The following is a 22,542-nucleotide window of genomic DNA, read 5'->3' on the forward strand; positions in this document are numbered from 1 at the left end:
AGGTAATTTTAGGCCTTGACCTATGTGGTGAAAAGGTCCAGGGTCATCAAACTCACATCCATAGTACTAAGTCAGGCTGTTAGGGAAGCTTCTTGGCCTATGTCAGTCTAGGACCTGAGGGCTGTCTGTGGGACCACCAATGCTGTAGTTATTAATCAGATTCCCAGTTTAAAATTGGAATTGAATATTAGAAGGTTTATGATAATCTTGAAGTCTGTGGCCAATTCTCTGGTGATGGTCGCTGCAACCTCATTCCAGCCCCCTGAAACTAGCCCAGATTTCACATTGGCAGCATCCCATCCCCTTCTTCTTCCTACTCTCCCAGTCCAGCCCTTTGTCTACCACTTCCCCATGGTCCATCAGTACACTTTAGCTCAGCTCAACTTCAGAGCTGCAGAAGGAAAGTAGGGTGTAACACTAACTATGAGAATAGGGTGGGAAGGGTGGGGAGTGAGGTGGTCCAATACTTGTAATAGATTGTAGCATGAGCTCCTCCTCAATCTCAGATAACCTTAATGTTGTTTGTTCCAGGGTGTGGGATGTAAATACAGGTGAAATGCTAAACACATTGATTCACCATTGTGAAGCAGTTCTGCACTTGCGTTTCAATAACGGCATGATGGTGACCTGTTCCAAAGACCGTTCCATTGCGGTGTGGGATATGGCCTCCCCAACTGACATCACCCTCAGGAGGGTGCTTGTTGGACACCGAGCTGCAGTCAATGTCGTAGACTTTGATGACAAGTACATCGTTTCTGCATCTGGGGATAGGACTATAAAGGTAATAAGGCATTTTTCAGTAAGTCCCCAACTTAGAAAAGGGGAGTTCATGGGGAAGTCTGCTCAAGGGCAGTTTCATATTTAACCCTCACTGTAGAATACTTAATATTTAAATCAAATACTAGTTTATGCGTAAAAAGGTAATGAGTGAGATAGGTTGTGTGACAATTTGAATGAGGTTTTCATTCCTATAAATAATGGTGAGTATGAAAAGGGCAGGGGTAAATTTAGGTTCAAGAAAATTTGTCTGCAAGACCAGACTAACCCCATAAGAGTACATCAATTTGAGGATTCTCATGTGATAGCAGCCGGCTACAAATTACCTGTATATTACTGTGAATTAAACTTGTCATTTTTTGGTTTGATTTGGATTGGTTTAAAAAGTTGAATTCCCCCTATTAGTTCAATCCTATTTTCTGCTTCCCAAAAACTCCAGTTGCCATAGATTTTACTAGTAAAAGCACCAGATCAACTGCCAAATGCTATTTTTGTTTCAGGTATGGAACACAAGTACTTGTGAATTTGTAAGGACCTTAAATGGACACAAACGCGGAATCGCCTGTTTGCAGTACAGAGACAGGCTAGTCGTGAGTGGCTCATCTGACAACACTATCAGGTGAGCAGCAGGTGCCCTTGCCCAGAAGGGATCACTATTATCCTGCCATTCATTATTTGTGCACAGATCAAACAAATCTTCAACTGTGTTATGTTTATAATAAAACATTTTCAGTTTCTGTAGCTTCTTACAGATCAAAAGTTTGCCCCAAGCAGAGAGGCAGCATAGCAAAGCCTTTTGTTGATGTGTTTCCTTCCTGTAATAGTTTTATCACCAGATAGACCTATTTAAAAAGTACTGCTTGGGCTTCCCTGGTGGCACAGTGGTTGGGAGTCTGCCTGCTAATGCAGGGGACACGGGTTCGAGCCCTGGTCTGGGAGGATCCCACGTGCCGCGGAGCAACTAGGCCCGTGGGCCACAACTACTGAGCCTGCGCGTCTGGAGCCTGTGCTCTGCAACAAGAGAGGCCGCGATAGTGAGAGACCCGCGTTATCACGATGAAGAGTGGCCCCCGCTTGCCACAACTAGAGATAGCCCTCACACAGAAACGAAGACCCAACACAGCAAAAATAAATAAATTAATTAATAAACTCCTACCCCCGCCAAAAAAGCAAATACCAAGCAGAAAAAAAATTTCCCTCTTCCCACTATAAAAAAAAAAAAGAAAAAAAAAGTACTGCTTGAAAGAGGAAGTGAGCAAGAGAGATAAAAACGGAGGCTGAAGGCCCTTCTCTTTAAATTTCTCCTGTCTGCAGTTGAAAAGTGCTAATAAATAGCTAAAGGCCTTTTCTCTTTGCCACTGTTCTAAAAAAAGAAAAGAGATTTGTTTCCCTGCTAGAAATTGTGCATTTTTTTTTCTTAGCATTACATAATTGGCCCAGGGAGTTACCAGTCTTTGAAATTATGAAGAAATTATGAAGAATCCACAAATTGAAGTACTTTTTGGTATTTATCCTTCATGAAGATGAATGACACTCATATGAATAGAATTTGAAAGATTTATCAACCCTCTCCCCCTCCTTCAAAGAAGTACTAAGGAATGAAAAGGCCATTGAATAAACAGCAGATAGAGATACTGTTATATCTAAGGAAATTATCATTCCTAGAAATCCTTTGGATTGGTCAGAAAGCATACATAATTTAAATTAGTATATAAAAGTTTTTGAGAACTTACTTTGCATTTCCATTATATGAGAAAAACTGTGCTGGACAGTGGGGTGAAAGCAGAGAGTGTCCTCGGTGACAAAGGTGGACATACTTTGTGAGGGCAGGATGTCACTGATACTGCATCTCATTCTTATTAATTGTGATTTTAGAAAACATTATTTTTCTTGGCTTGGTCATTTCCTTCATAGGCAACTGTGTACATTGAATTCATCTTTTATATTCCTTGGTGACCCTGATTACAGAATTATATGAAGGTTGGTGCTTTGAAAATATATACTGCATATTTGAACTTAAATCGTATATTTTTCTGCTTATATGGCAGAAAAGAAATAAATTACACTGAAAGTAATACATTTGTGTATGAGTGTTGATTGATTTTATTTTGGGGATATTTTAAAAGACGTATGAAGTATGTTATTATAAAATTCCAAGCTTAGAAAAGAATACCTGAAAATTCACTTGACTCAATTTTCTCTTTTAGATTATGGGACATAGAATGTGGTGCATGCTTACGAGTATTAGAAGGCCATGAGGAATTGGTGCGCTGTATTCGATTTGATAACAAGAGGATAGTCAGTGGAGCCTATGATGGGTGAGTTTGCTAACAGCGTTTTCAAAAAATCTGCCTGTTAATCCCTCCTGCCTTAGAATGTTAAATATAACCTTTCCTTGTCTCTAAAAGATTATAGATTTCACAGAAAAAATCTGATACAATATTTCTTGTGTCTAATCCATATATTCACCTCTCCTTTGTTTACTCTTTTCTAAAATATGCTTCCCAATCATTTAATTGTACTTGTTTGCTCATGAATTTCATTAATATTTTGGTTTTTTGGTTATATATTTATCCATTTTGCCCTATAAAGCAAAGAACTTGGTAAACCCACTATCTCAGGATATGAATATAAAATAGTGACTTATTAATAAAGCTGAAATGTTGGAGGGCAATATCTTGGGGGGAGGTGGCACTTAGTATGGTACAGTCTTGAATTTTTATCCCTTTGGGTGATTCCTAAAAGTACAGCCCTCTTGTCCTCACTTCTAGCATTTCAGTCACAATGAGTTAAGTAATCTTTACTTTCCTTCAGTCTGATTTCGAATGGTCATAGAGTCCATTCATGTTGTGGATAGATCCCATGTCCAGCAATGCTAATAAGCACGTAGTAAATTCTTACAAAAGTGTATTCACTTATGAAGTGCTCTCTATCATTTCTCCTCATCAAGGTGCCTGATTTGGGGAAGTAGAAGGCCACAGTTCAAATATCGGCAGCTTTTTATTTTATTTTATTTTATTTTTATTTTTATTTATTTAGCTCTGCCGGGTCTTAGTTGCAGCACGTGGGATCTTTTTAGATGTGGCATGTGCGATCTAGTTCCCTGACCAGGGATTGAACCCAGGCCCCCTGCCTTGGGAGTACAGTCTTAACCACTGGACCACCAGGGAGGTCCCTGGCAGCTTTTTTAAATATCAGAAACTAACTTACAACATTATCTTAGTTTATGAGTTGGCTATGCTGATATATTAAGACAACTCAAGCAGCAGCAGTAAGTGTTAACAGACCCACTTCCTCTGCTTTGAGTCAGCCATCACTGTTCTCCCCTTGGGAAATTGTTCAGGGTATGATGACATGTTCCAGGTAAGTCCAAGGTTGTATTTTCTCATTGCCCTGGTTTTGATCTATACCCACTTTTCTTGGGTTTTGTCTGTTATTAATACTTACCTTGAGGAGACATGACCTATACTTGATTTATAGAAGGGCTATACTTTTCTTATTTAAATCAAAATATGAGGATTTGCTTATATAAACTCCAGAGCTCTTAAATGGACCCCAGTTCTCTGATATGTGTGACGTGAGCCATTCTTAGAATTGACCAGAAAGAAGGTGCCTCAGAGTTACAGGTTTCTAGGTCTAAGTGATCTCTTCTATCATTAAGAGTTCTAATGTATTGATATAAGAACTCCTTTTGGCCCAAAGTATGGTGTAACTTTACCATTCACTCTCTTCAGTTTGGTTAAAGCTAACCTGTTTCTCGTTTTTAGGTTAATCACGTACATTTTCGACTTTTAAGAATGAATGCAAGGCCTGAGTCTCCAAAACAAAAAAGTTTTTGTATATTCCTGTGAGCTGCATTTATAATATAAACTATCTTCGCAGTACATATTTATTGCCGTGACTTTTTACTATTCTTCCTGTGTTCCCTTAATTTTGCTTTTAACTAAGATTTTTGTCCCCTTTTTGATCTTTAGAAAAATTAAGGTGTGGGATCTTGTAGCTGCTTTGGACCCCCGTGCTCCTGCAGGAACTCTCTGTCTACGGACCCTTGTGGTAAGAGCCTTATTGTTTAGAGGGGTGTGGGGAGCAGGAAGGGAAAGAAATTAACATTGATGTGCTGTGGAATACAGAGCTGGATTTGATAGTTAGAACTTCACAAAGCCTACTACTAAGTGGAAAGGCAACCAATACATGACAATAAAATGTTTATATAGCTGCCTTTCATCCAAAAGTGCTTGAGACTGTATATGGAGAAGAATGTGGCAGCTGTTCAACAGCTGCACAGCAACTCTACACAACAGTTTAGTACAGGAAGTGAAGAAGAATTCTCTATCTGCCAGAAACAGTAGGGGGTACTTAGGGAGAGAGAACATAATTACTCAAATTGGAACCTGTCCAGAATCTGAGGACCTGCACACCTTTGCCTGCAAAAAGTGCCATTGGAGTCTATGTGAACCCCCTGGTCAGCCCCTGAGTTACGCTTCCTATTTAAGCCATGCTGCCTCCAGCAATTTAAATCTCATCTCTTTTATACTAATATGCCCCCTTGCCCAAACATCTTGATATTTGGGCAAAGAAGTGACATAGAAGGAAGAACGTCACCTCAAAAGCACCAAGTTCTTTATCATGGTGTTAGCCAAAGGCCCAGATCAGAAAATGGCTTAAGGTTTGAAAGCTGCTTCCATTAGAAGAAGATTAGGTGGGGCACCAGGGAGGACAAATCTTTTGCACAATTCAGGGAAAAGATGAGAGCAAGCATTTGAAGCCCAGTGTTCTGAATCCTGACTCTCAACATTTAGGCAGCCTCTGCTTTGGAGAAGAGAGAGATGCATTTCTTTGTCTTCCTTGTTGGATTTAAAGCTCTTCTTATAGCACCAGACTTGCTTTACCTGCATGTTTCACACATGGTTTTTTAAAGTGTGTACTTTAATTCATTTGATTTTTTTTTTTTTTTTTTTTTGCGGTATGCGGGCCTCTCACTGTTGTGGCCTCTCCCGTTGCGGAGCACAGGCTCCAGATGCGCAGGCTCAGCGGCCATGGCTCACGGGCCCAGCCGCTCCGCCGCATGTGGGATTTTCCCGGACCGGGGCACGAACCCGTGTCCCCTGCATCAGCAGGCGGACTGTCAGCCACTGCGCCACCAGGGAAGCCCTAATTCATTTGATTTTTGAAGTATAATTTACATACAGCAAAATTTGTCCCTTTTTTAGTGTACTTCTATGAATTTTGCAATTGTGTATAAACACCACAGTCAAGATATAGAACATTTCCATCACCCCAAAAATGATACCCCTTCATATTAATTCCCTCTCCTCAACCCCTAGCAACTGTTTCTATAGTTTTGCTATGAGTGTCATATAAATTAAATCATATTTATGTAGCTTTTTGCATTTGGCTTTTTTCACTTCTTTTGAGATTCATCCACATTGTTGCATGTGTTAATACTTTGTTCCTTTTTATTGCTGAGTGGTATTCCATTGTATGGATGAACTAATTTCTTTATTCATTCACCAGTTTAAGGACATTTGGAATGTTTTCAGTCTTTGGTGATACTGAAAACATTCCCATACAGGCTTTTGTATGTACATTTTTTTCTTTCATTTCTCTTGGGTAAATACCTAGGAGTATGATTTCTGAATATATATTTAAATTTAAAAGAAACTACCAAGCTATTTCCCAAAGTAGCATTTTGGGAGTTTGCAAATGCAAACCATTTTACATTTCCACTAAACAATGTGTGAATGTCCAATTTTTCCACATCCTTGACAGGACTTGGTGTTGTCAGTTTTTAAAAACATTACAGACATTTGAGTGGGTGTGTAGTGGTTATAGTTTTAATTTGCATTTCTGTGATAGCTAATGGTATAGAACATCTTTTCATGTGCTTATCTTCTTTTGAAGTGTCTTCACATCTCATCCTCATTTATTTATTGAGTTGTCTTACTAAGTTTTTTAAAACAGATTTATTGTGGTATAATAGACATACAATAACATGGGCATATTTAAGTATACAACTTGATAAATTTTGATGTATGTACAAAACAGTGAAAACATCACTTCAGCCAAATAATGAACATATCCTCATGCCCCCTATTACATAGTTATCCCTCCTTCCCATCCCACCCCACTTTTCCTTGCTCCTATCCCCAGGCAGCCACTGATCTGCTTTCTGTCAATATTGATTAGTTTACATTTTCTAGTGTTCTATAAGTGTAATCATAACAGTATGTACTCTTTTTTGCCTATTTCTTTTCACAAAGCATAATTATTTTGAGATTCACGCATGTTGTTCATATAGAGCAATTTTCCTTTTTGAAAATTGCTGAGGATTATCCCATTTTATGGTTATACCAAAATTTATTTATCCATTTGCCAATTGATGAAAATTTAGGTTATTTCCAGTTTGAGCCTATTACAAATAAAGTTTCTATAAACATTTATGTACAAGTCTTTGTATGAACATATATTTTCATTTCTCTGGGATAAATCCAAGAAACAGAATGGATAGGTCACATGGTAAGTATATTATTAATATTTTTAGAAACCTTCAAACTGTTTTCCAAAGCAGTTGTACAATTTAACATGGTACTACAACTGTGCATGAGAGTTCCAGTTACTCCATATCCTCACCAATACTTAGTACAGTCTTTTTTGAACCCTTCTAATAAGTGTGTCATTGTACTGCATTGTGATCTTAATTTTATATCCCTAATGTTAATAATGTTGAGCATCTTTTTTTTTTTTTAAAGGGGGACTTTAAAAAAATTTATTTATTTTTGGCTGCATTGTGTTTTCATTGCTGCGCGCAGGCTTTCTCTGGTTGCAGCAAGTGGGGGCTACTCTTCATTGCCTTGTGCAGGCTTCTCATTGCAGTGGCTTCTCTTGCTACAGGGCATGGGCTCTAGGCACATGGGCTTCAGTAGTTGTGGCATGCAGGCTCAGTAGTTGTGGCTCGCGGGCTCTAGAGCACAGGCTCAGTAGTTGCGGTACATGGGCTTAGTTGGTACATGGGCTTAGTTGCTCCACGCCATGTGGGATCTTTCCGGACCAGGGATTGAACCTGTGTCCCCTGCATTGGCAGGCAGATTCTTAACCACTGCGCCACCAGGGAAGCCCCAGTGTTGAGCATCTTTTCATGTTTATATGCCATCCATATATCTACTTTGTTGAAATGTTTGAATGTTTTGCCCATTTTAAAAATTGAGTGGCTTTCTGATTATTGAGTTTTAAGATTCTTTTGCATATTCAGGATACAAGTCTTTTATTAAGTATGTGATTTGCAAATTTTTTTTTCCAGTCCATGGTTTGTTTTTTTTATTCCCTTTAAAGTATCTTTTGAAAAGCAGAAATTAATTTTGATTAAGTCCAGTGTGTCAATTTTTCTGTTAGGGATTATGTTATTAGCTATTATATCTTTAAAAAAAATTTATTTGCCTAATCCGAAGTCACAAAGATTTTCCCCTCTATTTTCTTCGAGAAGTTTTATACTTTCAGGTTTTACATTTTAGTCAGTGATTCATTTTGAGTTAGTCTTTGCAGATGGTACAAGGTATGGATCAAAGTTCATATGGATATCCGATTGTTCCAGCTCCATTTATTCAGAAAACTATCCTTTTTCTTCTCCGTCTTTTTTTTTTTTTTGGATTTTTATGTTTATTTATTGCTGTAGAACAAGTGCCTGACATAGAGAAGATGCCATTAATGGCTTTGGAGATTTGTTTCCCGTTTTTCTTCTTAATAGCAGCTTTGTCAAAAACAAATTGACCATATATGTGTGGGTCTACTTATGGACCTACTCAGTTCCATTGCACTTTTTGTCTATCTTGATGCCAATATTATACTATCTTGGTTACTGCAACTTTTTAATAACCCTTGAAGTCAAGTAGCGTTAAGTCCTTCAACTGTGTTCTTTTTCAAGGTATTTTGGATTCTTTGAATTTTCATGTGAATGTTAGAATCTGTTTGCCAATTTCAACAACAAAAAGTCTGCTGAGATTTTCATTGGGATCATGTTGAATCTAGATCAATTTGGCAAGAATTGACTTCTTAACAATATTGAATTTTCTTCTAAATAAAGACCATTTATTTAGGTCTTTTAAAATTTCTCAGCAATGTTTTATAGCTTTCAATGTAAAGGTCTTATACATCTTTTGTCATATTTATCCTTAAGTATTTGTTATTTTTAATGCTATTTTAAATGGTATTTAAAATTTTTGATTTCTGGATTGTTCACTGCAAGTATGTACAAATACACTTCTTTTCCAATCTGTGTACCTTCCATTTTTCTTTTTTGTTTTATTGTACTGACCATCAGTACAGTGCTCAAAAGAATTGGTAAGAGTGGATGTCCTTATCTTTGGGAAAAGGCATTTGGTTTACCATTTTATATATACTTTTATATAGATATATGTTAGCTGTATGTTTTTCATAGATACATTATCAGGGGATTAGGAGGTTCCTTTCAGTTCCCAGATTGCTGAGAGCTTTTATTAGGAATGGATGTTGGTTTTTGTTAAATGCTTTTATCTGCATCCATTGAGGTGACCATATGGTTTTCACCTTTATTCTGTTAATTGCTGTATTACATTGATTTTTTTTTTTTTTTTTTTTTTTTTTTGTGGTACGTGGGCCTCTCACCGTCGCGGCCTCTCCCGTTGCGGAGCACAGGCTCCGGACCTGCAGGCTCAGCGGCCATGGCTCACGGGCCCAGCCACTCTGCGGCATGTGGGATCCTCACAGACCGGGGCACGAACCCGTGTCCCCTGCATCGGCAGGCGGACTCTCAACCGCTGCGCCACCAGGGAAGCCCTACATTGATTTTTGATATTAAACTTTGCATCACTACAGATCCTGTGGACATTAAAAGGATTCTAATAAAGGAATACTATGAACAACTCTGTGCCCCCAAAATTGATAACCCAGATGAAATGGACCAATCCCTTGAAAGATACAATCTTCTGCAACTTAGGAAGAAATAGACATTCTGAACAGACCTATACCTATTAAAGAAATTTAATAAGTAATTAATAACCTTCCAAAACAGAAAGCACCAAGCCCAGATGGGTTCACTGGTGAATTCTATTAAATGTTTAAGGAAGAAATTATAGCAATTCTCTATAATTTCCTCCAAAAGATAGAAGCAGAGTGAATACTTGCTACCTAATTCTGTGAGGCCAGCATTACCCTAATACTGAAACCAAAGATATAACAAGAAAAGAAAACTACAGACCAGTATGTCTTATGAACACAGATGCTCATCTATCTAATGAGCTCATTTATATCTTGTAAAGAATGTAAAATAGTGCAGCCTCTATGGAAAACAGTATGGTGGCTCCTCAAAATATTAATGATAGAATTACTGTGTGATCCAGCACTCCCACTTCTGGGTATATATCAAAAAAAATTAAAAGCAGGATCTCAAAGAGATCTTTGCATACTCATGTTCATAGCAGTATTATTCATAATAGCCAAGAAGTTGAAGGAACCCAAGTATCCATTGATAGATGAATGTACACACAAAATGTGGTGTGTTTGTGTGTGTGTGTGAATACATATATATATATATATATATATATATACACACACACAGAGAGAGAGAGAGAGAGAGAGAGAATGGAATAGAATAGGAAATACTGTCACATGCTACAACATAGATGAAACTTGAGGACATTATTCTAAGTGAAACAGGCTTATACCTGCTTATGGGAGCCAATTGTTAGACGTTCATGAATTTTGCAAGCTGGTTGAACTCAGATGGGTAGCTTGAAATTGGCCAGGATAGAAATTTTTAGACCATAAAATGTGCAAATGCTTTTACAAATTGGGGACAGTTAATTGATAACTATATATCAGCACACTAGTTATTATTGCTTATCGGTCCTTGGCCTCTGATTGTAAAAGAATCCTTGAAATACAGAGAAGAGGATAAAGCCAGGGAGGTACTGAGGAATGTTCTCATTCAGCCTAAGTCTAGGAGAGTTAGTAATAAGAAACTAGTGTACTATTTGACATGTATCAGCTCTAGTGAATATTACTCTGATTGTATACGAAATCAACTACCCAATATTTGACTTTTCCATCCTGCCTTTAATCCAAGTTAAGGTTTTTCTCTGTATTCTTGAAACAGCTAAATGGTAGAGAAAACTATCAGCATAGCCTTTCCATAGACTCCTTTTGACAAGTTGCTGGATTTGTGTCCTTTTGATTTTGAGTAGTTCAAAAGTTTTGTTTCTGCTTCTTTAGGAGCATTCTGGAAGAGTTTTCCGACTCCAGTTTGATGAATTCCAGATTGTCAGTAGTTCACACGATGACACAATCCTCATCTGGGACTTCCTAAATGATCCAGCTGCCCAAGCTGAACCCCCCCGCTCCCCTTCTCGAACATACACCTATATCTCCAGATAAATAATCATACACTGACCTCAGACTTGCCCAGGTATGAAAAAGAATTGTGTACATAGCACTGTGGGTAGGAAATGGAACATTGGCTGTAAGGTATTGTGAGTTCATGGAGCCTTCTCATGCCCTTTATATCTCCAAGTCCTGTAAAGCAGAAGCTGACACGATGAGACAGGGCTGGGGCTGCACATTGGACACTGCCTATGGTTGAGGTAGCCAGCCTCAGTTCTTAGATGATTCTTGAACTAGATCTAGATGATCCTTGTTTAGTAGAACTAATATTCCTGCCTCAGTAATCTAGTAGGATTTTTAAGAAAATAAAATGAGATTTGAATCAGTTTCAAAACTAAGTATTTAGTTACTCTTACTAATTACAAAACTATGGCTTTGTAATTCCCAGATTAAACTAGCACCTATAATGGAGACCCTTTAACCCAAGGAGATAATCTAATGTGTGAAAGGAAAAATCTCTTGGTGAAATATCGGGCTGCCTTCTCACAGCTCTGCCTTGTCAGTATCATTTGATTGTAAAAGGTAGCTTTTCTTTTATCCTTATCCGCATTCCCTACTGCCTCCAAAAAAGAAAAGAACTATTTTTTGACCTTGAAAGTAGCTCTGGAGTTGGTGAGAACTCCATATAATCTCCCACTCACGTCTCCATCCTGTCTCTGGGGCAGGAAAAGATCCTAATATTCATCTTAATCTATAGCCATGGTATATTTAGGTCATACTTGGTACCCTAACCAGTTCAAATATAGGTAATCACTGGTTTAGGAAAACTGTACTAGCTACTGGGGAGGACTGCCATTATTGTGATTTCTTATTTCCCATACCTGCCTCCATTCTTGTGCCAGAAGTACACATTTAGTACACTTTTCTGCACGTCTTTCTATAGTGGTTCTTCTGACCAGGGTGTTTCATGCCCTGCTGAGCTCGCTTCAGTGCTCACTTCTCTCACAGAGGACGCACTGCTTCCTCAACCAAGGCACACAAACAGGCCTAGGTGAGAATCCTAGCTGCATGCCCTTGGGCAAATAACTTCCCAGAGCCTTAGTTTCCTTATTAGTAAAATGAGGGTTGCAATACCTACCACTCAGCTGTTGTGAGGATCCCCTTGAAATGTTATATGTAAAATTCTTAGTGCTTAGCACAGTGTCTAGCACGTAACAGGCCCTCACTAAAAAGTAGCCATTAATTAGTATTAATATTGTAGTTGTCATGTACCTCTCCCCTCCTTTTGCCAAAATTTTCTCCTCCTTAGATTTTGATGGCATTTTGCCATTTTTAATATTCTTCCTGGCTCTCTGATTGTTTGTCTCCTTCTTTCTCTCACCCCTAAAACATAGACATCCACTAAGAGTCTGTCTCAGGCTTTTCTTCCTTATCTGAGTTCCCTGCTTTGGCTGCCTTATCTCTTCCTGAGGCTTCAGCTCTCATCTCTAATTTGTATCTGTAGTCCCAACCTCTGCCTAATCTCCAGGCCACATTTCCAGACGCCACCTACACACCTGTCCTTGAAGGTACCAGGAGCACTTCTAGAGCACACATCTAACAATCAGGCTCTCCCCTCATCTACACTGCCAGTCCCCTCCAGCCAAGCAACCAGATAGCCTCATCTCACTCCCCCACTTTTGTTAGTGGCACATTGCATTCATGGCCACTAAGGGCTGGAGCCTCAGAGCTGTCCTCGCCCGCTCTACCATTATAGGGAGCAGCTGAAAGCTTGATGCTACACCCACCATAGTCATTCTTAATCTCTAGATATCAGAGTCACTCTGCATGAGCACTACAGCCCTGACCATGTCAGTGAGCCCTGCTGAGTCCCCAAACAGGCCATGTAGCCTTTGACAGAAGCTCCTGCCTGGCATGGACAGAAAGCGGGCATTAGGAAGAACCTCTGAGGCTTTCCCCCAATTGACAGCTAGTTTAATATTCTTTTCCTCTTAGAGAAAGTGAGAAATATAGGAAAAGGGACTAATGACTGTGTGCTCTGTTTTCGCACAGGACTCATTAAAGTTGCGGTATTTAACGTATCTGTCAATACCAGGATGAGCAACAACAGTAACAATCAAACTACCACCCACTTTCCCCGGACTAGCTGAGGAGCGGGGCTTTAAGACTCCTGTTGGGACACAGCTGTCTGCAGTCAACCCAGGATGGTTTACTCAGCACAGCTGACTGCTTCCGTGCTGCTATCAGAAGATGTCTTCTATCTTTTGTGAATGATTGGAACTTTTAAACCCCACCTCCCCTCCTTCTTTCCTCCTGCACCTGTTTTTTCCTCATTTGGTTCCAGACAGAGATGACATAAATATATTTAGTGTTTTGCCAGAATCTCTCTTGCTTTGCCGTTAAGCAGAAGAACTAGTTTCCTATGTAGCCTACTGGGAGAGAGCCACTTCTAGGGGACGGGGGATACAACTTCAAGCCAGACAGCACCCAGTGTCTCCCTGTAAACTGCAAGAATACCCAGCACCTGGCAAGATCTGCCCAGCCCCACTGTGCTTAGGAGGAAACAGCTGTCTATGTAGCCTCTGGGGCAAGAAAGAAAGAAAACAAGAATGTACACCCTGGAAGATCTGGGCCTCTTTCCTTCCATCTCTTTCTCTGTTTCTGTCCCTCTTGCCCCTTCTCCCACTCCCCTTCAACATGTTTATCTGCTCCACCTGAGAAGAAAGAGTATGAAGAAAGTATCCTCAGTTATCATGAGGCAAATGAGAAAATGCAATACTTAGAAGAGTTAAGTACTCTTCAGTCAAAATTTCAAACCCAGGCTTTTGCTGCAAGTGACCCTATGTGGCGACGATGGATTCTCAGACATGGTACTCTCGTTGTATTTGCACCTCTTCTCTCTTCTCCTTGTAACACCCACCCACCCCCCCAAAACAAAACGGCGGGAGGGGCAGAAATTTCCTGGGCTCCTTCAATGGCCACATCTTTTCTGGACTCAGCAGTCTCCTCGATTCCATGTAGAGTGTGGAAAGGAGTTGCTGATTGCATTTCCTCTCATTAACAATTAGATGTGTAATAAAAAACATTGTACTTCATCTTAAGTCACTGCTAAGGCTCAGCCTACAGAAGGGGTTGAAATGGCCAGAGCCAGTCGCTCATTGCATTCTGCATAATGGTTCGCATCTCTGATTTCCTCATCAGGGCCTGCAAGTACCCAGGCACGCCTGTGTCTTTGCCGAGACCATGATCAGACTAGCTTACCAGGTGGTCAAGACTAAAAGGTGATGTCTTTTTCATTTAAGCCAGTAAATATTGTCTCTCAAAAATCAAGCTAATCATCTCAACCTTGCTCTGCAGAACCTTCCTTCTGCTTTTCCAAACCTGGTATTTATAAAAGGCAAAACTGCCAGAGAGAGAATCAGGGTGAAGTTTGGCACACAGGGTTTATTAATGGCACAGAAACTGACTTCTCTTTCCTTTTCTTCCTTCTCCTGGCCTTATTTTACTCTCCACTCTCCCCAATAAAATTCCTCTGGCAGTTGGTGAGCAACATAAATAAATGGACCTCAGCAAGGGCCAAGGCTTACTGGCCACTTCAAAAGCAGCTATAGGGGCTTCAGGTGCAGGGCACGTGTGCCGCCCAACCTGAGGGCACAGGGAGTACTATCAGTATGTGCCCGGCTTGTTTCCCTGGGCAGGAATGGGCCTTCACCAGCCATATTGTGTGGCACAGACATACCCATCAATGGGCACAGGGCAGTCTCCAAGTCTTCCCTTGGAAGCTGAGCAGATAGGCCCATTGTTTCCATTATATCAAAGCAGTTGAGTAAAAGAAAGGCCCCTTTTAACCAGCTGCTGTAAAAACTTCAGAGTGGGATCCTGTTGCAGGCGACCTCAAAGCCAGGCCACCTTTAGTTGGCGGGGGAGGGCGGTTATCCTCACTCTTTCCTCTGCTTTGCCAGAAGGAATCTTCTCCCAAAACATGCCCAGACTGAATGTTGTTACGTACTGAGAGGCAGATTGTGCATATGCATTTTCCCTTTCCTGCTTTATGAGTGCTTTTAAGCTTTTAGTTCCAGGTTATAGCCAGAAAACATTTCCCAGTGAAATGATTGTCATTGCTTGGGAAATTCTGGGTTGGCCAAAAAGTTCTTTCGGATTTTTCCACACATGTTACAGAAAAACCCAAACGAACTTTTTGGCCAACCCAATATTTTCTGAATATAATTTCCTTACCAAATACCCACATGCTAGATGTATGTCTTCTATTTAGCCACTATCAGGGTTCCTTGTCTATTGTCTTGACTTGTGTGTGTGTGTGTGTGTGTGTGTGTGTGTGTTGACTATTAATGGCTTTTTGATTGGTTAAGGATTTTGCTATAGATGAGGCAGAGGGCCATCCCAGGTCAGGTATTAAAGAGGCATGGATTTTGAGCTATTTCAAAATATTGTCCAATAGCCATAACTTTACCAGTCCTTCTCTTGTATGCTGCTATTCAGAAATGGAACCATGGAATATTCATTGGTCCCCAGGGTTTTGCTCTCTCATCTAGGTTCAGTTGAAAGTATGTTGACAGGAGCTTGTCCAGTACCTCATAAATGAGATCAAGGGTGAAACCTGCAGTCTGGAGCCATTAGCTCTATCGAGGATATTCTCCAGGTTGTCCTCTGCTGCTCATGGAAATGGGAATGAAGTTAAGTGGTCTGAAACACTTGTCGGTCACATTTCTCAGCTCTGGGGGTCATTTACCAGTTCATTGTAGAAGAAATTATCAGGTAAGTAGAAGTTCGTTTCCAGAGAAAGTAAATGCCACTTACCATCTCTGCATGATTTCAGTGGGAATCGATTATCACTAATCCCCAACTGGGCTAGAATAAATGTAAACTTTGACCTTTTTAAAAAGACAAGAGAAATGAAGTCTCAACACCTCCAAAGGAATGGTAGAAAGGGAGCTGAAGGTGTTTGTTTCTGGGCTCTGAAATGAAATGTCCCCATTGTAGATTAGTCTCTTCTCACTAAAATTCCAATTTAGGCCTGAAAGAAACATCTCATAAAGATGGGAGGAATCCTGTTCAAAGGCAGGCAAGGAGTGTGTGCATGCCCCTGCACCTGGTTACTCTGTGGGCACTTGTGAGCTCTCTGTTCACACTGGGGCTCCTTGGACAAAACCAGCATGCCTTGCTACATATGTGTGTATTTTCACTGCTGAGAACATCCTTTTACTTTCTTATGTGCAGTTTGAAAATGGACATGAATTGTGAGTGGGAGGCCTTTTATACTTGTCCCTTGGCAAAATTCTTTCCAATGACTCTTCACCAGAAACTTCAGAGACAGGGACTCAATTCTATTGACAAGTAATAAAGTCTGGCCCTCATAGCTTGTTTCTGGGAAAGACCCTGGAATCCTTAAATCATTCTGTTTTCTGCTTGAGTAAGAAAAATCCTTTTTATTTTTCTTTCGTAAAATCAAAAGCTGAGGAGAAGAAAATATGCACTCTTCTCCTTTGCTGTCTCCTGGTACCCATTGGTCTGAATAGCTGTGGTTGGTCTGTTCCTTACATAGCACTTGGTTGTACATGGAAACACAGGGCTGGGGGTGGAGTGGCGGGGGGAATATTGGAATAATTAGAGCAACATTTTCTTCCCCAGAATTAGACACCTTGGTATTGTTGACCTTCTTGGCATCTTAGATGGTAATACCTTCCTACCTAGAACAGCGCAGGCCAGAGAGGCTAGGCTGCAAGCTTGATTCTGGAGGAATCCGAAGTACTTCCAGGTGTCAAAAGGGATGCTTCGATGCCTACCACCTGTTTGATGATCAGGTTTGCCATATGACTTTAATCCATATTTCTGATCTTCTCCTCCATTTCTCTGAGTTCAACAGACTTCCCCAAGCTGGAGAACAGAAAAAGGTGCCCTTGCTTCTTTTTGCCTTCCTCTCTTCCCTCCTAGAGTAACCCTTACTTCTACCAAGTGTACCTGAACCTGCAGGCTGAGTTTATCTCCCCAGGCCTCATCCACATAGCTGATCGCTGGCATACCACAGCCCCTTACATTATTCACAGTCTCAACATAATCAGTGTTGAAAAGACAGCCGTCTCTTAGTAGATTAAAGCTGAGTTTCTCTTCTTGTTAATTACCTGTAGTTCATTTGTGACTTCAGAATCCTTGGAACTGAGGAGAGAAACCGAAAAAGCGTGATTATGGCTGCTGATTTCAGGTGGAACTTAATGCATTGATATCCAGAAACCTCTTCTGTTGGAAATTGAGTACCTATGACCTGAAATTTCCTGGAGGCAGATGACATCTGCCAACATCACTCCAGCCCACCCAACTGGTTCCTGGGTGGCTGTGTGGGTGTTTAAGGGTCAGTGCAGTAAACAGCATTATAAAGCTTCACCTCCCCTCTATCCCTTTCTCTTCTTGGACACTGATGGAAAAGACCAACAAGAAGGGTTAGATCTCTGGGTACCAAGGACACTAACACTTTCCCAAATCAAGCGCAACGCAGACTGTTCTGATGGATGTTCACTGGACTCCAGCTATGGGGCAGGCCTGGCAACAAGTGTGAGCCTCCCTGAGAGCTTTCGGTTGGCTCAGCCTTTATTCTCTAGACTCTTCAGTACTGACTGCTTTGACTTTTGTGATTATGTTATGGTGATATGTAGTCAGTGTACCAATATGTTCACAACCTAGGATCATGGTAATACAGTGTGTTTTGTTTTGTTTTTAACTGTTCAGAAAAAAAGTAACTTAAATTACAAATATAAGATTAAAGTGAATGTCCTGGGTGTCTTATCTTTTTACACCAACATGAAGAGGACAATGACTTTTTCAATATAGAAACTGAGGGAGTAAACAGAGACCTTTTTAAGATAATCTGACATGAGAAAACAATATTGAGAGAAGATAGGGCCAAATGGGTATGAATAAGTATGGGAAGGGAACCCAGGCATACAATTAGTGTTCCATGTTGAATTAAATTGAAGCCAAAGTGATGTCTAACTTGGGAACTGGTCACTATAGCCTTGGCCTACCAACCTGAGCTCAGAACTTAAGTTTTCCTCTGCCACCTCATTTAGGTGAAAAGACTTTGGTTGCCCCGGCATCCCATTTGATCAGTTTCGAGATGGGAGAGCTCACATTTGGGAGTAATTTCAAGAGAGATTCCAACAAGCTATAAAAATGGAGCATTGACTGGGGAAACCCACCCTCCTTCCCTCCTTAAATCAAACCTAGGGAAGTGAGTACCAGGTTGCAGCCAGACCGCTCCCTCCTCTCCTCCCTCTTCCCCTCTAGTGCCACAAGCAGGGACCTCAGCAAAAGTAACTCATCCTTGTTCTACATCTATGGGCTTTTAGTAGTGGTGGTCCTCCCTGCCTGACTAGGCCCCCTGGCTCTGTCAGCCTTGTGGTCTCAGTGCCTGTTGTACCTGGATTGACAACTGCAGTCATTAGAGCATTCTCAGACTATTAGATGACAGGGCCCCAGTGCAGAAGTATCCCTGCTAGAACAGGAGGCATGTCAGAGCATCAGGTGCACCTGACATTGTACAAATGAGGAACCTGAGGAACAAGAAAAAGGGCTCCCCACACTGCCCAAGACCACACTGGAGTCTCCTCCCTAAGAGCTAAGGAGAGGGAAGGGGAGGAGTCAGTGGACACTCCTGGGGCCACTGGCATCTACTCAGTTGTCACTTGTAGGCTGGACTCCTGAGCCCAAAATTGAGCAGAGGCTGGGCCTGGGAGGGTTATGGGTCTCACCTTGAAACCCAGTGTAAAATTGCTCCCCACTAGGAAGACTGGGGTCTAGGGCACACCCTTGGAAGACTCAGCCCTGAAATCACTTTCCTAAAGCAAGGTTGGGCCTGGAATCCCTCTCCCCTTGAAACCTATCGCTCTACCACCATCAGCAATGACTGAGGGGAGGAGACCTCTCTTCATCCTGATTGGCTCTTGCCAATTAAGAGCATTTTATTAGGCTGCTAATTAAAGGCACTTTGTTAGCAGCAGGAGAGGCCGGGTGGGTGCCTGGTGAGATGGAGCCGAAGCCAGGAGAAATCATTTTCCTCCCCCACATGGAAGCTGAGCCTCTCAGGGAACCCTCTCAGTCCCCCAACCTCTCCTGCTGCGCCCACCACACCCCTTGCTTTCAATTATTGGCTCTGAGGGGAGTGAGGTCATTACCAAGTCCAGGTGGAGAACCATCCCCTGCCTCAGACCAAATGAGGCCTTCGGGGTGCTGTCTCTGTCCCAGTCTCAGTGCACCCGTGTACCTCCTTTGGAGTCTGGGTCCAGGAAAGGAGAGGCCCAGGGGGTTGTGTTTGTTCTCCCCTCTGGGGAATGGCCCTTGGGTCCCCATCACTCAGACTGTCACTAACTTGGGTCACATGGTATGAATCTCCATGCCCCCTTCCTCACCAAAGGCTCAGGAGGTTATTAGGAAATGTGACCTTCCTATCACTTTGCAAGAGCCGAGCCCACTTAGACCCAGAGTGGGTCCAGGAAGAGGGGCTGGACCCACACATTTCAGACACTTAACCCTTCCTGGTCCAGCTGAGCACCAGAAAGGAAAGTCCCCTTCCTCCAACAAGAGAGGAGGGCCTGGCTATGACTTAGCACATAGGGGCTGGCATGCAGGGTCAGAGATACCCCCTAGCCAGAACCTTCCCTGTCCCATCTTGCTGCCCTCCTCACCCCCTCACTTAACTGCAGAATTAGCACCAGCCCGGGCTGGGAGGGCAGATTTATGGCTAGGCCTGCCTCCTTCTATTTAACCCGAGGCCGGCCCAGGCTCCAGACACTAAATTAGATTTTTGACAATTAGAGAGACTAATGGGCACATAGCCATCCCCAGAGCCAAATATCCAGCAAGGCCATCCTTTAATATCCACCATTGGCCAGCCAGCCCCTCCCTGGCTGCCCTCCTCTGTCCCCTGGTGGGCATTTCCCTCCCACACCCTGTATCTCTCTACCCCGGCTCTGAATGCACTCCAGAGGTTTCTCTGGTTCCCTCTTCCTCCATTTCTTACCCTCTCCTTCCCACCCCTGGCCCAGCACCAGCTTGGCTCTGGGGTTCTGCCCCTCCTTGCCCTCCAGTCACATCTCTCCATCTCTGCCTTCCCAAGGCCCATCCCTCTGTAATCTTTCCATCGGCCCCTAGCAGACAGCAAGCCCCTTGAGGGCAGGGGTTTGTGCCCTACCTGTATCCAGCATGCCTAGTAACCAACGGGTGCTTAATAAATGTTTATCGTTTCCTGGGCCTGTCTCCCTGCCTCATCCCTCTGAGTCCCTGGATTGCTAAGGCCTGCCCACCCTGCCCTCCTGGCCCCAGGCCCTGGCCTGGCTGTGCTCCAGCATGGGCTGGGTCCTCTTTCCTTGCAGCCCCTCAGCTCTGGCTGGTCTTGGGCTGGGTGGGTAATGAGATTGCAGTAAGTGGCGTTGGTGGGGGGAAGCTGCTCACATTCACTCAGGCCGACTCATAGCTCTGTCAGGCTGATTGGTCCTGAGTGGAGGCACAAACGGCCCCCCACAGACACGCTGAGATTGGTTATAAAATTACAAGCATTTGTTCTGCTGTCAGTGGCCTTCGTTCCCTCCCTGCCTGCCTGCCTGCCTGGGCTCCTCACCGCCCCCCACCCAGCTCTCTCTCCCCTGGGGTCAGCCCATACACCCTGAAGGACCCTAGCCAAGGGCTACCATGCCAGATGAGGCCAAGAGGCTAAGGCCACCAGGCTCCCCATCCAGGCTGGCCTTCTTGCCTTGGCCCTGGGATTGTCACAGCTCAGGCTGGCCTCAGAGTGACCTGACCCTGTGCTCAGGGTTTCCTATTCTCTGAAGGTAAGTGTGGGTGGGGGCCCAGGGCAAATAGGCCTTGGAATGCAGATGCTGCAATCCCAAGTACAGGGAGATGTCCCAAGCCCAGGCCTCCCTGGGACTACCAGTGCCCACGACATTTGAGGGAGTCCAGGGCAGGGGTCGGGGTGGCTGAGAGGCTTCCACGCTAAAGGAGGGAGCAGCAAAAGCCAGGTTGGTGGGAGGAGTCCATCTCTCTTCCCTTCATGTGGCCAGTCCCCTGCCATGTACCCTAACCCCAGGTAAGGACAAATCAGCTCTCAGGACAGTCCTCCCATCCCTACCCCCAGTCCCTGGAGCCTGAGCCAGACCTAAAAGCCAATTTGGCCCACCAGATGCCTGCTATGGTACCCTCTACAGACTGAGTCCCCTCAGCCTGGCCCTTGTACTCACCCTCTAGGACCAAGGGTCAATCAGTCCTTCTGGCCTTTGCAGGGGCCCAATTACCCCAAAGCAGATGTGCCTTGAAATCCTGGTTTGTGCTCTGGTGATACTCTCACAGAGCTACTCACTCCTTACTGGCCCTGCTCCCCTGCCTGACAGAGGCACACCAGCCAGTCCCCCTTACTCTGGCCTCTCAGCCTCCTTCCCACCCTCATTCCTCCAACAAGGCCCCAGGCCCTGGCCCTTTCCTGGCCCCTCAGCTCCAGCCTCAGTCCCTGCCTGACTGTCACCGACCTGTTGGGAGGCACCAGGGTGCCCTGCGACCAGGTGCTGGGTTCCCCAGCTTGGAGTGGGAACTTTAGGGAGCATCATTTCCTGGCTGCTGCCTACAAGGTGCCTTCTTGCCATGCCATCCGTCATTCATTCTCAGCCCAGAATGGATTTGCTGCAATTACATCTTTAATTAGGGTGGTGATGGCTCATTGTTCAACAATGATGGATCAGATCCTCCTACTTACCTTCCTCCCTCTGTCCAGCACCCTCCAGGTCAGCTCTCCCCCAGCACTGGGGTTGGGAAGGGTGCACAAGAACTTGCCCTCTCCTAGGGACCACCAGATGTCTCCTTGGTCCAAAGTGGCCAGGTTGTGACAGGGGGGCAGGCTGATGTTGCCCCCATACACACACATGCCACCATCACCACCCCAGGCTGGGCCCTGAGCCACACACTCATCTGAGGGGCTGACAAGCACAGAAAACCTCACAACAAGTGTTGGGTGTATGTGTGGGCAGCCCTAACTCCAAGCTCCCCTGTGCATCAACCGGGGTCTCTGACAAGTTCTCCACTCCCATATACTTGCACCCACTCAGGCCATAGGCCCACGTCCAAATCTGAACGTGGTGGCTGTTCAATGACAGTGTTCAGTAAATGAACATGTCAGTCGGTGAGGGGAGATCTGCTCTGAGAGGGTGAGGCTCAGAGCTCCTCACTGGAGGCCCTGGGCTGGTTGGAGTCCTTAGTGAGCAGAGGGGCCAGGATGGGCAGTGAAGGCCCAGGATCCTCCAGGAAGCCTTATGGGGTAACATCCTAATCTGGGTTAAAACCCCAACTTGGCACCTACTGACTGTATGACACTGGGTGAGTTTCCTAACCTAAGTCTCAGTTTCCTCATTTGTAAAA

The 22,542-nt window shown here is 43.3% G+C and overlaps 1 protein-coding gene across 6 annotated transcripts in view; it reads left to right on the plus strand.

The window, feature by feature from the left end:
* Positions 1-13,509, plus strand: part of BTRC (beta-transducin repeat containing E3 ubiquitin protein ligase) — a 194,312-nt gene extending 180,803 nt beyond the window's left edge. For all 6 annotated transcript variants that reach the window (XM_024121310.2, XM_024121307.2, XM_028480958.2 and 3 more), the window contains 6 exons: positions 532-781; positions 1,278-1,396; positions 2,985-3,095; positions 4,752-4,830; positions 11,020-11,212; positions 13,180-13,509. In XM_024121310.2, coding sequence (XP_023977078.2) covers positions 532-781; positions 1,278-1,396; positions 2,985-3,095; positions 4,752-4,830; positions 11,020-11,181 — 721 coding nt within the window. In that variant the 3' untranslated portion in view covers positions 11,182-11,212; positions 13,180-13,509. The remainder of the gene's footprint in view (positions 1-531; positions 782-1,277; positions 1,397-2,984; positions 3,096-4,751; positions 4,831-11,019; positions 11,213-13,179) is intronic.
* Positions 13,510-22,542: the final 9,033 nt, after the last annotated feature.

The sequence above is a fragment of the Physeter macrocephalus genome, chromosome 20, assembly GCF_002837175.3.
Source record: "Physeter macrocephalus isolate SW-GA chromosome 20, ASM283717v5, whole genome shotgun sequence".
Lineage (NCBI taxonomy): Eukaryota > Metazoa > Chordata > Mammalia > Artiodactyla > Physeteridae > Physeter > Physeter macrocephalus.